We start from the raw sequence: 16,826 nt of genomic DNA on the forward strand, positions 1-16,826 counted from the left end.
ACTAATTGAAACAGGAAACAAAAAAACGTGTTTAAGTTTTGAAACCGTCTTTTCGAAACCCTCTATTATCTAATCCCTCGCATGTTTACGGAGCGGTCAAATTTCATATCTAGGCGGCTCCTTTGAAAGCTCTTAGTTCTCTTTAGGGTTGCCAATCGTAGTTTTTTATTCATGTTCTATATTTTATTTTATATTTTTATAACAATAAAGTTATCGCCGTCAAATACGAATGGATTGAATGTTTACCGGCTAGTTGGCCTCACTTAATTTATTTAGTTTTTGGATAAAGGACTTGACCCCTTAAGGGACAACAATAACATGCAAAAGCAGGACGAAATAAATTTAAATACCTGTCATTAAAACTGACTTGGGAAACGTTTAATTAAAACAAATGTATTCCATTTGTTTCGTAGCTAGCACGTATGTGGGATATGCAGGACTCGTACAACCTTTAGACAGCCAGCTCTGTGCTAGCGAGGACGTGTTTCCTAAGTTGTAACCCACCTGGGACGCCTTTAGGTTGACGTTACTCCAATGTCGACGACATTACAACTTTTAGCGAGCTTCACACTTACCAGCATACGATTACGATAAAAAGATCAAAAACTTCCAACTTATGTATCTCTTCTTTGGCATCATCATTATTATCTTTATCAGCTACTAGATGTCCCGGCGAACTTCGTCCCGCGGATATTTTTTTTTTTTTATGAATTTTAAATTTTAATACTTATTATCCTATTCCGGTCTAAGAGGAATCCAAAAAATCAAATATCATAAAAATTGGTCCCGGCGTTCTTGAGTTATAAATGGTGTAACTAACACAACTTTCTTTTATATATATAGATTATCAGTCCACTACATTGCATTGCAAGTCTCCTCGTAGAATGTGAAGGGTTTAGGCTGTTTTCCAAGCTTGTCAAGACCGGGTTGGAAGACTTCACCCGTTTGAGAACATTAAGGATGGTTTCCTTTACCGCTTTAGCAATTGTTATCAAATTGCTTAATCGCATTTTAAGCACTCGACATACATTTTTATACATTCAAGCATATTTAACTACGAAAGGTTAAAGTTGGGTGCAGGAGATTTAACTTGATCCCACTGAAAGGGAGACTGGCGTTCAAACCACTAGGCTACCACTCTCTCCATTATACTTGGCTGTTGCTTGGCTGCAGTGGCAACCCTACTTCTCTTGTATTATTTTCATTATGTTCGGAAAGCTCGGAATCCGTGTTATTGTTATTCTATCTTTGAGGTGTGGCAGGCGTTTTTTGTTTGCTCTCGGCCGTAATTTATTTGGGACCTTCTTGTTTTCCCGGCGTTACGTATTATCCTCTCCGGCTGTCAAGTCGCGCCGCCTGTGATGAATAAAATGGTACACGCCTACCAACATCTCCGGAGATTTGTTGTGTTTTTTAATTGTTGGATGTTTTGACATTGTCACTTTTATGAGCTTTTATTTAACTAGCTTTGTTCGTATATCCATCTTTCTGGTAGAAAATTTGGTGTCCTCTGAGCACTTTTTGATTGAAATTAGGACTGTGTGTATACTATAGAGGTTGTCTGATGATGTCGTTGTCTAATGAGTTTTTATAGTTAAATGCTTGTACTTTAATGATAAATTTTAATTTATTAACTAAGAATGATCAGGGTTTAATAACGGACATGGGTTATTTTTAATAAAACCTATTTTATTTTAAATAAAATTGACCTACAAGCTATTGCTGCTGTTGAAAATCTTACATGAAACGTATTTTTCCGGGCTACAAAGTATTTAAAATCTGCCTCCAGTATGCGAGCTGTTTCTACATAAAACTTTGTCCATATTAGTTGTGCTGTATTGCCTCTTTGCTGGTAACTCAGGCTGAAATAATAAAAAAAACTTTCCTTCAGATGTGTGTTAAGATTGTTTTATTGCTGAAGCAATCTCTTAATGAACATTTAATAAAATAATTAATGTGGCTAGAGGGCGGGACTAAGAACTACATTCATGATTAATATTATATAGGGGCATGGAGACATAAAACAAGAATACCGTGCCTTTATCTTACTTTGGATGCTCCTTAATCGTTCACGCCAAGAGTATTTTGCATAAATAAATGAAGATATTATTTGTAACCTAAATTAACACAGCTCCCTTCATTTCATCTCAGAAAAATCAAAAGTTTCTGCAGAGATTAGTACAGCCAAATTACTTGCAGACCAAGTTGAGTGAAATGCAGTAATCACGAGAATTCATAGAATAAACTGTTTTAAATCTAAAGTACATTCAAAAAAAATTTAATTAAGAATTGGAACATAATAAAATCGAAAATGAAAAAGCTATACCTACCTTAAAACCAACTGAGTTAACTTTACGAAGTGTAATTTAAATGGAAACAAGTAAACCTACATAAAGTACTATCGACATAAAATAGAAATCTCGATTCCCAACCATGAAGTACTGACCGCAACTAGAAACATTAATTTGACTGATTTATGTTTTCCGTTAGGTACATACGCTTAATCACTGATTGATTATACAGCTGTGGCGACCACAGCTTTATAAGGAATAAACGTCACTTCGAAAGCTATTTATGTTAATAATTTAATGATTTGTACATGAAAATTACCAATGTTAATCAAGTTGTCTTTTTAGTAGTGATCGTTTATAACTTCATAAATACTTAGAATGCTCGACGATTTTTCAAAGTTGATTCTTTTTAATTATCCATTTATAATATAAATGTTGAATTTATTTTCATCGACAGAATTTTTATATTAATAATCTGTGGGTAAAAACAAAGATTCGGTTTTGGATAGATTACGCGTAGGCTTGGTCGTAAATTTAAGTAATTTTTTTTCTTACTTGTCTTATTACGTATACAACTTTTTCATTTTCTTTCGGTGTAAAGTGTGTTTTAAAAATATAAAACACAAATTCCTAAAAAGATCTCCTGTGAACTAAAAAGTAATGAAAACTAGCTTATTTTATATATTGTACATCACTTTCAATAACTTAGTATCAAAATCATAACGAGTGACTGTCTTTTTTGTTCATTTGCCCTTCTCCAAGCCCAAATAAACAACCAATCGACTTGATTTTTGGCATCAAGATAATTAAATTGGCCGACAGAAATATAAGCTATTTTTCTCTAGTCTAGTCTAGTCTAGGAAAAAAACATTATTTAACACAACTTATTTCTCAAGGGTGGTTTATAGTCATATTCGTATTTATGCTCGATAAAGTACCCTTCATTCAAGCATTGTATTATCTACAACATTTATTTGTACATGTTTACTTATTAAAATAAAAGAAATCCGTAGTTGTTATCATTTGATCTCATAACGATATTCAAAAATTTCAGACAGAGTTCCAATTACAAATTAATCCTATCAATGCACAAATGTAAAGTTACAAATATAAGAATAGTTTTGTGTACAGATTTTGTATACCTTAGGTAACATATTTAAATTATATATTTTTTTTTCTTTTCAATCCTGCGCTTCAGTATGTTGATAAACTACTTAATCCCTGCATTAATAGTATTATATCAGAGAATATAACTTTTTTAAATCCCCATTATGTAAAAATTCTAGAGCAGCTCTATGTATTTCTTATTCTTTAATGTCTGACTCGGCGGCTACCGGTTTTTAGCTTCTGATTGACGGCTGTCGGCTTCGCTTACAGCCCTGCCAACTTACATTTGCCTTTTATATGACCCTTATTACCTTTATTCATGGTTGATTTCCTCTTGATTGCGTTATAAATATGTAACTTGATGTCGGTACTCGTTGCGGCGCCGGCCGACATGGCTAGAACTTGAGTATCATCCACTTATTCATTACGGGTTTCTATTCAGTTTTAATCATAATCGGGACTTTAAAGGCATGCATTCGGGACCACTTCTGGTGTCTATAAAGATTAATTATCGCTGGTAAGCGTGTAACTCTAGGTTGTAATGAGATATAATGTTTATTCCGAAGCGTCGGGAGCAGGCGTTGATTTAATTTTTAATTAATTTCGTAAAACCACTCGAGAAGTATAGCTTGATATATTTTGTTTTATTTAGTTTCAAAGGCATTATGGATGTGGAAAGATGATTATCTGTCATATTAACTATCAATTGCTGGATAGACTGACCCGGGAATTGGTGGGCAAATGACATTAATCACAAGCTACATAAACCCTTTAATTTGGTACACAGGTAGACTCGAAATATTCATATTAAAAAATAATTATTCATAACGCAAAAAGAGAATTAGTAAGGTGGTATTGCCTTGGAATTGAATGTTCAGATCAATTATTATACAATCAAAAAAACATACGGAAATTCCAAAGAGCAATCAATGGAATTTCTTGATTGTAAATATTAACTTGACTGTATATACTAAAAAATTGCTGCAATTTTAGGATTCTTGACTCTTCTTGACGTTCGCAAATGCATAAAGAATCAAAGGCCATAAAGGTTTTCCAGAAAGATGGAGTAAACTAAAATCTAAATTGATATAAAAATCAATTTCCAATAAGAAACTGGTCCTACAATAAATAAACATCTTAATTATAATAGAAAATACAAATATGGATGAACACTTTGAAATTGTTTACTCAAGTATGACCGAACACAAAGCGTAGTCAGTAGTGCTTCTAATCTAAGGAACACAGCTCACAGAAATCTCGAATAAATCATCTCCCGGAGCGTTTGATAAACAAAAGAGATTGCTCAAGCGCCTCAAGGTTTTGACTGGTGGAATTTATTAACAAAATTATTCAAAGACAATGAGAAATATTTAGAAGCGCCAAAGACAAATGATCCACGCCATTGTATAGATAAACACGCGGTGAGATTGGGGGGAGTGGAAAAATGAGCGGCCATATTTTATTTTGTAGCTGGAAGCTGTGTAACGAGTGGTTATTTATTGACAAATGAGTAACCATTAAACATTATCGCTGGGGATGAATTAGTATAGTTTAATCACTTTAACTAACGGGTTATTAGTGTAACACTTTATATTTAGAAAGCGATGTTTCTTTAAATTTTAGAAATAACTAGCTTCTTGATATCTTTGGCTTTATCCGCGTTGATATTTAGGTTTTCCATAGGACCGCGATTATATGAAAGTAATATAAAAATGACTATGGGCTTAAAAGTGGCATGTATTGACTCCAGTGCGCTAATCACGAACAAAATGTCATCCGAATGAGAATCGTCACACTGGAAAAGGGTGATTTTATGAAAGTCATTAAAACATAGATGTTTAATAATTTCTAATCACAAATGTTATTATAATAATCGGGACTGTCGGCTTAACTTGCTCTGCCAAGTGCTCCACAGGGGGTAAAAGGTTTTAAGTCCTCAATAGACCCTAAGAGACTCTGGGCCTCGCATTCTTTAGACTAGTTATGTTTTATAAACATGGCCAACCAAAGGCAAAAGCAATTTTTAAAACACAACTGGTAGCTAAGGTTGAGCGCTATAGACTAATAGGGCTACCTTTGATTTATCGTAATTTGGCAATCAAAGCGTACGTATAGAACAGTTTAAATATAATTATTAATTTACTATGTTTGGTAAAATGAAGCAGACTAATTAATATCATGTATTCAATAAACTCATAAACTACGTTACTGAATTTAAAAACTCTTTCTCCTATAGGCTATATTTTATTTTAAATACAAATTCAACTTCACTCGTTAAGCTTTTAACAACCTTTTAAAGCCGTGATCTTCAGTGGGAGGTGCGATACATGGTAGGGACCATTTCAAATGTTTTACCAGATTTTTTTCGCGTCTAGTAGGAGGTTTCCACCATGGCTATTTATAAACCTACCGACAGTAGTGTACGATGTCGTATAGATCGATTTAGGTACAACTGCCATACCCCTAACAGGTTAGCTCGCTTCCATCTTGGACTGCATCATCTTCCCACCAGGTGAGATTGCAGTCAGATCGCAGTCAAGGGCTCACTTGTACTGCAGATAACTAAGGAAAAAGTCTTCGATTCCATATGCTACATTATTTATTTACTTTATTGGACATACAAAAAAAAATGGTTCCCAAAAGGCGGACTTAATGCTAAAGCATTTTCTACCAGCCAACCTTCTGACGTGTGAGAAAAACTTTAAGAATTACTGGCCAAAAACTACATTACAATTTTCCAAGAGCATAAACGTAATAAAATAGCACTGTCGGAGTGAACAAAAGTCGTGTACAAGTCGAAACGTTAAAAAAGAAACACCAGCTGAAACAGACGAGCCTAATTATTCATCATTAGTTCTGATCAGGGCCGATACGTGAACGGGGAACATTTATCATTCAAGTCGTAACATTCTCTTGTACACTAATGGTTAATAGCTACATTTGTCTATAACTCTACGCAAATTAATCAATGACTTTTATAAAATGACTCCTAAAAAGGGCAAGGTTCTCAATGGAGAATTTTTATTTTAAACCGAATTCTAAGAAATGCGACGGTTCTTATTACAGTCCATTTTTTACAGTTAAGAACAATTAAAAAAAACACAAAAAAGAGGGAGAATTCAAAAAGCGTCCTTAACGCTTAGTAGCAAACACCGCAACCTTAGAATTAGATATTAAAAAACACACGAATAACTACTTTCTATTACATTGAATGGACTACAAATTAAATAAAAGGGTACATACGACTCAGCGAGCGATGGAGTATCTCTACGGGATCAGTAGAAGAACTAGAGTTACCGTCATAGCTCAACGAGTCGCGAAGCTGAAGTGGCAATGGGTGGGACACATAACTCGGAGAACCGATGGACGTTGGTGTTCCGTGGTGTTAGAGTGGCGACCCTACACCGGTAAGCGCAGCGTTGGTCGACCCCCAACCAGGTGGACAGACGACATCATACGAGTCGCGGGGAGCCATTTGATACAAGCGGCCCAGAATCGTGGAGTTTGGAACGTTTTACAAAAGACCTATGTCAAGCACTGGACGTCAATCGATTGATAGTTTTTACCTTCACAATAATGAAAAGTCTATTGGTCTATTAATTGCTATGATTTTTTATTTTATTTGAGGAATCAAAAATAAAATGGCTCAGAGTCATAAATTATAGTAATCAAATTACTCACAAGTTATACACTCGTTAATTAAAAGTAATCCAAATTCATTAATGTTTATAAAAATACGTTTAATTAAACTTAATATATTATTTCCTACGAAAAAGATAATTATCGTCACATAAATTTGTTTTAAATTTATTGCAATGGCCATGTAAACATGATATGGCTTTAGTTAGCATTAAAGTATGATTTGAATAATAATGCAAATTAATCTTAATTTATGTCAAGAGAATACATAACGATATTCCACAATAATATCATGATGATTGGCTATTAATAAACGCATAGTAATAATATTAAAGAACACTTTATAACGAGGGGAAAAAAAGACAAAAATGCGGTCGTAAATAAGCATTTGCAAGTCGATGCTGTCAACTTATCTCCTAAACGACGCGAGACATAACTAGTTTTACGATTAACAGCGTGGAAGCAAAAAAGGCCCGCGAGCTCGTTATATGGTGCCCACATCAAAAACTGTCCAATTAATTGACAGCTCATATGGCTGACATCGTCGGCCGTTTTGAATGTGAAATAAAATTAATTATACAATCAATCAGGCGACATGTCAGGGTCGCAAAGGTGTTTTTTTTCGCGCGGCCAAATGCCAATCAACTTATAAAATGCTCATCCAAGCGGGACCGTTCCTTGCTACGGTTTATGGGCTATTTATATTGAAAAGCACTTCGGGATTACAGACTTTGTCTTCTTGTGTTTAAAGTATATAATAAATGGAAGTTGTTTCAATGATATAAGACGTGGCTGTTAATGTTGGTAGTTTAACATTCCGATTTGCTACACTTTGGTCGAGTCAAATAAAGACGCGTTCAAGGTGAGAACGGCTGACTCGAAGAGCGTGTTTCATAAGGAGAAATTTTTATGTCCGTCTGTCATTTCACGCACATTTAACATTAATTCGCACTTTATCTTATGTTTATGTTCCTCGGCCGGGTTAATGCCACGTATGTTCAGATATAATCGTTTTTTGTTATAAAAAACTCTCATCGAGCCATATTAATATAGTATCAATTTTTATTAATGTTTCTCCATCAGGCGAGCCGCAATGAATATTTTTGCCGTTAAATAAGATTTGGACATATAACTGTATCTCCTTAAGTTTATAGAGTTCGGTATACCGGTTTAAGTTACGCATTGGAACAGCGAGGAGGTTAATTGATATATTAGTATTTCGTCTCGAACTGAGACCTCGCATTGTGAGGGTATATATCTTATATCCTGTAAAAAATCTGACCAAATATTTATTATCACTTCTTATAATTCAACATACATTTAAGGTAAAGACGTTTTTAAGATAGAACCTAAGACAAAAGCTAAAACTAAAATAGGTAATTTAACGACACCCAAATCATTAATTGTACGCTACGCGTATACAACCCGTTCTTACCGCTCACTCAAACTTACTTCATTCCATTCTTTTCCTACCTACTCTAAATCTGGTCTAGCCAATAGCAGAGCTCGCGTTATGAGTGTACTGGTTGTACACGTATGCCCATTGGCCCCGGCCGATAGTGAGTTGGCAACGAACTACCGACGCGAACGCCGTTACTCCGAGCAAAGAAAGGCATTATTGTTCTAATATAACCAATATCGAACAACCAAGTTAATTCGACACGGTGAAGTTTGGTGAAGTGTGTGAGACGAGTATACCCAACATCAGCAACAGAAGGGAAACGTTGTATCCAGACGGCATTGCGTCTCGTCCCTTCAAATCAGCAGCGAACTAGCCAACGGAAACCCGGTCTGGATCGCCTCGGTACAACCGGTAAGTAACTGCCCTTTGTCTAGACCAGTTTATCATCAAAACCAGAATCTGTCCGTTATATCGGTGGAACATCAGCCTAACGATAGTGTTCCAAACCCAGTGTCATCACCGGATCTCAACGACAAGATCCGTGTGGTCACATTTATTGGTGCCGAAAACCAGGGAAATTTAATGGACACATTAGCTTGAGTCCTATGTTATACTTATTTCGAATAATATAGCTGGTATTTTCAGAAAAGGTATCATAGTGGTAGCTGTAACTTTATGTTGGTCTTTTATTTAATGTTAAATTTGTAAAAACTGTCTAATATCGGGGTCTTATATTACTTAAGCAAAAAAAAGGTTATATATTTCATAATTTACTAACCTAGTACTTGATACGAGACAATAATTAGTAAAACATTTCGGCCATTTTGTACAACGCTCCTTATTGGCTAATTAGATATCATCCGAGTTCATTCATAATAGTTCGGTCACAGATTCATTAAAATTGAACAATTTATCAAGTTCGTATAATCAATCGTTAACATTCGATTCCAGCATACTTCACTTGTATTTACTCCGTATACGCAATCTGCCAACTTATTAGTTCTCTACCGTCGTTTTGGTTGTTTTGTTTACAATTTAAAAAACGTTTTCTAGCTATTGATATGTGCATAGTCACATTCGTAAAACATTACAACAACAGACTACTTGTACATTACAATTACTAATCGGTATTGAATGTATACTATCGTGATCTGTGACAATTTATGTAAATACTTATCCGGTCAGCCTCTCACGCGTGTTACTATAGATCATAGGTACCTATACTTTAGGCAATCTCGCAAGTCTTTATCGGTGCATAGATTTAGGTATACCTACTTATTATCGGCTATAGTAACTCCTATTCGTATTACGAGTTATTACAGATGTTGTGTAAAATAAACTAACTCTTCACCGCGTTTTATACAAAAATCGACTGTAATAACTCTGTATTCCGTCTTATATGACTAATATAAGAACCAAATATTCGTTGTTGTTGGTAAATATACTTACGTACCTTAACTATAGGCTACACCGCAATAATTAAGCATTGATCTTAATACGATGTTGTATCTCAAGTAATATTATAAGTAGGCTGGTCCGTCAACTTATAACGTATGATTTATAGCGACTTGCTTGTTAGTTGTTTACCGACACCTACCTCTGTAGATACTGTTATAAGTTACGTACAGGTTGCTACTATTAGACTTGATATTACATTAAATCGAAAGAATGTCGTTCAGTACAAAGCGTAAAACTCGGAAACTTAGCTCGACGAAAATTAAGACTAAACCTCCCGGAATAGACAGTTATACTGTTAACGACTTACCTTCTTTACGTCGTAAGCGCACCATAGCTTTAAACCGTATGACTAAGGCATTGGAAATCGGATTATTGGCGAAAAGTGACGACAGTCAAATAGATTTATTTCTTTCCTATTGTGATCAAGTATAGAAAATTGCTAATGACTTTGAGCAGGCGCACTTTTCAATCCTTGAACTTTTGGGAACATACAATGATGACAGTGAGGGTGATGATGATGAAGTACGTATTCGTGTTGATGATATATATTTTAAAATTATGTCCATGCGTCGTACCTTTACAAGGGAAGAATTAAATTCATCTAATATATCGGATAATACTCGTAGTAAATCGTCACTATCGCACGTTAAATTACCTAAAATTCAATTACCTATATTTTCAGGTGATATTAAAAAGTGGCCTGAATTTTTTGATACCTTCAACGCGCTCATACATGATTGCCACTCACTGACCGAAGTTGAGAAATTTCACTACTTGATTTCCTCCTTAAGCGGCGATCCGTTAGCGCTTATTCGCGTGTATCCAGTTACAGGTAACTTTTATTTAGATGCGTATGCAGCGTTGGTCGCTCGCTACCAAGACAAGCGGGAGTTAGCCTTTACTTGCTGGAAGGATTTCTTAAACATCAATTTTAAAAGTCAAAATGCAACTGAGTTCCGTCGCACCTTAGACAGTATCGACGAAAATTTAAGCATTCTCAAGAAACTGAAACTTTCTGTAGATCACTGGGATTTTATTCTCGTATACCATGTTTTATCGAAGCTAGATACGAAATTGCGTCGCGAATTTGAGGAGAAAAGTGTCAAGTCAGAATTTCCTACATATTCACAATTAAAAGATTTTTTACATTCAAAATGTGAAGCACTTATACGAGATCACCATTTTAGTGAGCCTTCCAAAAGTTCGTACTCAGTGCAGGCAATTTCTAAACCTACGACTCACAGCATTAGACGAGCTAACTTTACGCATACGTTGCTAGCTGATAGTTCCAGTACACCGCTAACCACAACGGAATCAAACGATCAATACAACAAAGTTTCGATTAAATGCCAATTTTGTGGTGACGTTCATTCGATTTTGCACTGCAAATCGTTTCTATCCAAATCCATAGCTGAACGCATATCTATAGCAAACGAAAAGAGATGGTGCTATAATTGTCTTAAGGGTTCCCACCAGTTGCGAAACTGCGTCAGCGTGTTTCGATGCATCAAATGCAAAGCAAAGCATCATACACTGATTTGTGACGTCGACAAGGAAGTTGATTCTAAGTGTACGAATGCAAACTCTAAATCCGTTTCGCTATTTGCTAAGAACTCTGGAACTATTACCAACAGTAAGTGTTCTGTTAATACAACCGTTCTGTTGGCTACTGCTGTTATCCAGCTACAGGATATTGACGGCGAGTATCATTCTTTCCGTGCTCTTTTTGACACAGGAAGTCAAAACAACTTTATAACATGCAACGCAGCTCAATGTTTAAAGTTAAAACCAATCCCATGCGATTCAAACGTTCAAGGTTTGGGAGGTGCCGCTGCTGAAATCAACGGCATAATCCATTGTCCTATTGGCACAAATAATCGCAGTGTCTTCGATGTGGACATGTATGTCATGTCAAAAATTTGTGGCGATCAGCCTGTTGCGAAACTCCAAACTCATGGCTTTTCTCACATTGCCGAGCTGCATCTAGCAGATCCGGGATTTGATATCCCTGGGCCTATTGATGTGCTTCTTGGTGCAGACGTTTTCGCTGATTCACTTCTCGGAGAACGCATAAAGGGTGACGCGCGTCAACCTCTAGCGATTAATTCGTTATTTGGTTGGCTTTTATTGGGAAGAACGCCGCTCATCACTTCAAGTTTACTTCGCGTCACGACTAATTCAGACGAGTTGGCATCTATCGTTCAAAAGTTCTGGGAACTCGACTTAATTCCTAATGCGTCGCCTCTTACACCTCAAGAAGTTGCGTGCGAAAGGGCTTACATTGCTGAACATTATCGAGACTCTTCGGGTAGGTATGGTGTACATCTACCATTTAAGGACAATGTGGAACCCAGTTTCGTAGGATCACGCGATGTTGCGGTGAGGAGATTTAAAGCCATCGAGCGGCGTTTGACACGTGACCCTCTCTTGTATCAGCAATATACTGAATTCATGGAAGATTATCTTCGTTCAGGACATATGTCGTTGGTGGCTGTCAAGGATCTTAACCTTGGAAGGTACTATATACCCCACCATTGTGTGATAAAGCCAGACAGCGCGACGACCAAGTTACGCGTAGTCTTTGACGCGTCCGCTCAAGACGTCAATCATAAATCATTAAACTCAACTTTACTAACGGGACCTAAGCTTCAATCTAACATTTCGGAGGTGCTCCTTCGTTTTCGTTTGCATGCGGTTGTCTTTTTGGCTGATATTCGTCAAATGTATAGACAAATCTGGGTCTCTGAACACCATAGGGATTATCAGAGAATTATATGGAGATCGAAATCGGATCAAATCTTACAGGAATATCGATTAAACACTGTTACTTATGGTGTTGCATCTGCGCCATATCTTGCGTGTAGGACCATCAAACAATTAGCAGAAGACGAGGGCTCTCGGTTTCCTTTAGCTAAAAATATCTTATGCACAGATATATACGTGGACGATGTTGTTACTGGTTGTGATACTCTAGATAACGCGCTAGAGGCTAAGTCACAGCTTATCACACTCTTTTCCTTAGGCCATTTCAAACTAAGGAAGTGGGCTAGTAATGTTCCCGGATTATTGTCAGATTTTTCTCGTGAAGAGTGTCTTCTTGACCCTAAATCGTTTTCAGATGAACCACCTTCTACGCTAAAGGTACTAGGCCTTAAATGGGACCCCGTAACTGATACGTTTCAATTCGAGGTAGCATCATCGAATTGTTTGTGTACCAAGCGAACTATTCTGAGTGAGCTTGCACGAATTTTCGATCCCTTGGGATTCATTTCACCTCTTACTATTAAGGCTAAGTGTCTGATCCAGAAACTTTGGATTCTCGGAATCTCTTGGGATGCAGAGCCACCTGAGGATATAATATATTCATGGAAAATCTTCTGTGACCAGCTTTCAGTTCTTCAAGAATTACAGCTCCCTCGTCGCCTCACTGTCGATAATGCCATCGCGTATGAGCTGCACGGATTCTGTGACAGTTCTGAATTAGCATACGGGGCTATTATTTATCTGCGCGCTTTATGCAAGGATGGATCTGTTCAAATCCGGTTGGTATGTGCCAAGGCTCGCGTGACCCCAATCAAGAAGATTTCGTTGCCTCGCTTGGAACTGTGTTCAGCAGTTCTCCTAACAGATTTAACTAAATTCGTCTTAAACACCTATCTTAACAAAATAATCATTAATGTGATTAATTTATGGACTGATTCGACCGTTGTATTGTCATGGCTTCGTTCTCACTCTTCTCGTTGGACTACGTTTGTAGCTAACCGTGTAAGTCACATTCAAGATATATATCCTGCCGAGTCGTGGCATCACGTTACTTCGCCTGACAATCCTGCGGACGTATGTTCTCGTGGGCAACTTCCATATGATCTTCTTCGTAATTCGTTGTGGTGGTACGGACCGTCCTGGTTATCATTACCGCCTGACAAATGGCCCAATTCGTCCAAATTGCCATCTCCAACATGCGGGGAGGAGAATCTCATACGCCAAGAGGAACGTCCAGCGGTCACATTGGTAACTCATGAAAGTGTCAAACAATGTGCTCCCTTTGATGCTCTTTTAATGCGCTTTTCTTCTCTAGAAAAGATAACTCGAGTTCTGTCATACATTCTACGATTTATTCACAACATCAGAAATCCACATAAACGTCAAACGGGTTCACACGTAACTGAATATGAAAACAATAAATCGTTATTAGCTCTCGTGAAATTTGTTCAAGGTTCAATATTTCATAATGAAATTCAACGTTTACAGTCGAAACAAGTCTTAGCAAAGCCTCTCCGAAAGCTAAATCCGTTCTTGGATGAGGAGGGTGTTCTCAGGGTGGGCGGTCGACTATCACGCGCTGGACTAGAATTTGAACAACGACACCCTGCTCTTTTACCTAACGATCATCCTTTCACTTCCAAGCTAATTGAATCGGTTCATCGTCAGCACTGTCACACGGGACATAACACGACACACTATTTAATTTTACAACGCTTCTGGGTGTTATCTGCAAAACGTGCAATACGACGTTGTCTTTCGAAGTGTATTCGATGTTTTAGACCACAACCAAAATCATTAGAACCCTTCATGAGTGATCTCCCAGCTTGTCGAGTGAACCAAGTTAAACCATTTTCTGTAGTAGGGGTCGACTTCGGTGGACCATTTCGTACCAAGGTCGGTCGATATAAAGGTGCTAGGTTAGACAAGGCCTACCTATGTCTATTCGTCTGCTTGGCTACTAAAGCGGTCCATCTAGAGGTTGTGTCCACTCTTTCTACTGATGGTTTTGTAGCAGCGCTACGCCGTTTTGTCGGGCGACGTGGGCGCTGTAACCTAATCCACGCAGATCGGGGGACTAATTTTGTTGGCGCCAGTAATTATCTATCATTACTAGAGCAGGCGTCGAATGCTGAACGCATAAAATTCGTATTTAATCCACCTTTCGGCCCATGGAATGGAAAAATGGCATGGAAATCAAGGCTGCAAAGTCACATCTTTATCGTGTTGTTGGAAATCAAGTGCTAACGTTTGAAGAACTAACCACTTTATTTGTCCAGATCGAGGCCGTGTTGAACTCTAGACCCTTGTGTCCCTTAAGCGCTGATCCAAATGATTTAAACGTTTTGACCCCGGGTCACTTTTTGACATTGGAACCGCTTACCGCGGTCCCAGACGAAGACTTTTCTAACATAAAAATTTATCGGTTGAACCGTTGGCAACTGATTCAATCGTTTCTTCAAAATTTTTGGGTTCGCTGGAAATCTGAATATTTAAATTCTTTAACACAACGTGCAAAATGGACCAAGGCATCTAGACCACTGAGTCTTGACGCTATCGTGGTCATCAAAGATGATAATCGTCCTCCTTTGCAATGGTCATTGGGAAGAGTAACAGAATTGCATCCAGGTCCAGATGGCGTAATCCGTGTGGCAACTATCAAAACGAAGGACAGCCTTATTCAGCGACCTCTTGTAAAGTTATGTCCTCTTCCCATTGAGCCACTTAACTAACCATTATTTAAAGCTCAAGAGTGATATATATATTATTCATAGTCCTTTTAATAATTTTAAGATTAAGTTTTTTTTTTTTTTTTTTTTTCTTTTTTATATATCATTCGCTTTGCCTACTTATCCGGAAAATACCAGCTGTATTTTGGTGGGCGGTATGTACGCTACGCGTATACAACCCGTTCTTACCGCTCACTCAAACTTACTTCATTCCATTCTTTTCCTACCTACTCTAAATCTGGTCTAGCCAATAGCAGAGCTCGCGTTATGAGTGTACTGGTTGTACACGTATGCCCATTGGCCCCGGCCGATAGTGAGTTGGCAACGAACTACCGACGCGAACGCCGTTACTCCGAGCAAAGAAAGGCATTATTGTTCTAATATAACCAATATCGAACAACCAAGTTAATTCGACACGGTGAAGTTTGGTGAAGTGTGTGAGACGAGTATACCCAACATCAGCAACAGAAGGGAAACGTTGTATCCAGACGGCATTGCGTCTCGTCCCTTCAAATCAGCAGCGAACTAGCCAACGGAAACCCGGTCTGGATCGCCTCGGTACAACCGGTAAGTAACTGCCCTTTGTCTAGACCAGTTTATCATCAAAACCAGAATCTGTCCGTTATATCGGTGGAACATCAGCCTAACGATAGTGTTCCAAACCCAGTGTCATCACCGGATCTCAACGACAAGATCCGTGTGGTCACATTAATTATTAAAATAGTATTCTAAATGCTTATGTTAAGTAAAAGAAATGTACAAAGATTTTATAATAGATCATAAAAATTTTAGTTACTAAGTTCTCTATTTCAGAAGTAATAAAGGTCTGAAGAACACACAGCAGAAGTTTTTTTTTTAAAAAAAAGGGTATTTTTTAAAAATTTTAGCAGCGAGTGGATAAAGATAAGTTTGATACTAGCTCCCTCATTTCAAACCCCCTCATTTCAACCTATTTAATTCAGAAGCTTCTTTAAAATATTTTTTAACTCAGTCTATTGCTTCTATTAACTTTTTATTTTCTATTATTTTCAGATTTTTTTATAAATAATTTTATCCCAATTTTTAATTAATTCATCTTTATTAATAAAAATAGGTTCTACCCCATTTCATTTTTGATTTCCCAATATCCTATAGGCCTATAGTCCAGAAGTGGGCTGTTACAGGCTATTTATGGATTTTGTTTAATGTATACTTAATTTTGATTTTTACCGAGTCGCTTATGAAGCTTAAAAATCGATAATTTAATTCATCTACGCAACATAAAACCAAATTTTTTTTATTTTTTTTTTTTATTTTTTTTTAAATCTGCAATCAGTCGCGAGACTATAATCAGATGTGCTGGGTGAGTTATTGGCATTTACAGACGAGGGAGCCATCGCTCAACCGTCCGTCAATTGTCGAGCACATCAGCTCTTTTTAGGCGTTTCATCCGTGGAG

General features: G+C 37.1%; 1 protein-coding gene across 1 annotated transcript; it reads left to right on the forward strand.

The window, feature by feature from the left end:
- The first annotated feature begins 10,107 nt into the window (after nucleotides 1-10,107).
- LOC120626425 lies at nucleotides 10,108-16,121 on the forward strand. The gene is made up of 4 exons (XM_039893950.1): nucleotides 10,108-10,240; nucleotides 10,580-13,908; nucleotides 15,852-15,956; nucleotides 16,002-16,121. Exons 1-4 carry the CDS (start codon nucleotides 10,108-10,110, stop codon nucleotides 16,119-16,121), a joined length of 3,687 nt encoding a protein of 1,228 aa, XP_039749884.1.
- The last annotated feature ends 705 nt before the right edge of the window (nucleotides 16,122-16,826 follow it).

This window comes from Pararge aegeria, chromosome 9 (genome assembly GCF_905163445.1).
Source record: "Pararge aegeria chromosome 9, ilParAegt1.1, whole genome shotgun sequence".
NCBI classification, from domain to species: Eukaryota; Metazoa; Arthropoda; class Insecta; order Lepidoptera; family Nymphalidae; genus Pararge; species Pararge aegeria.

Coding starts and splice junctions, on each gene's coding strand:
- LOC120626425 (XM_039893950.1), top strand. CDS start 10,108: ATGTCGTTCAGTACAAAGCGTAAAACTCGGAAACTTAGCTCGACGAAA. Junction 10,241..10,579: donor GCGCACCATAGCTTTAAACC/GTATGACTAAGG, acceptor CTATATTTTCAG/GTGATATTAAAAAGTGGCCT. Junction 15,957..16,001: donor GGATCGCCTCGGTACAACCG/GTAAGTAACTGC, acceptor CATCAAAACCAG/AATCTGTCCGTTATATCGGT.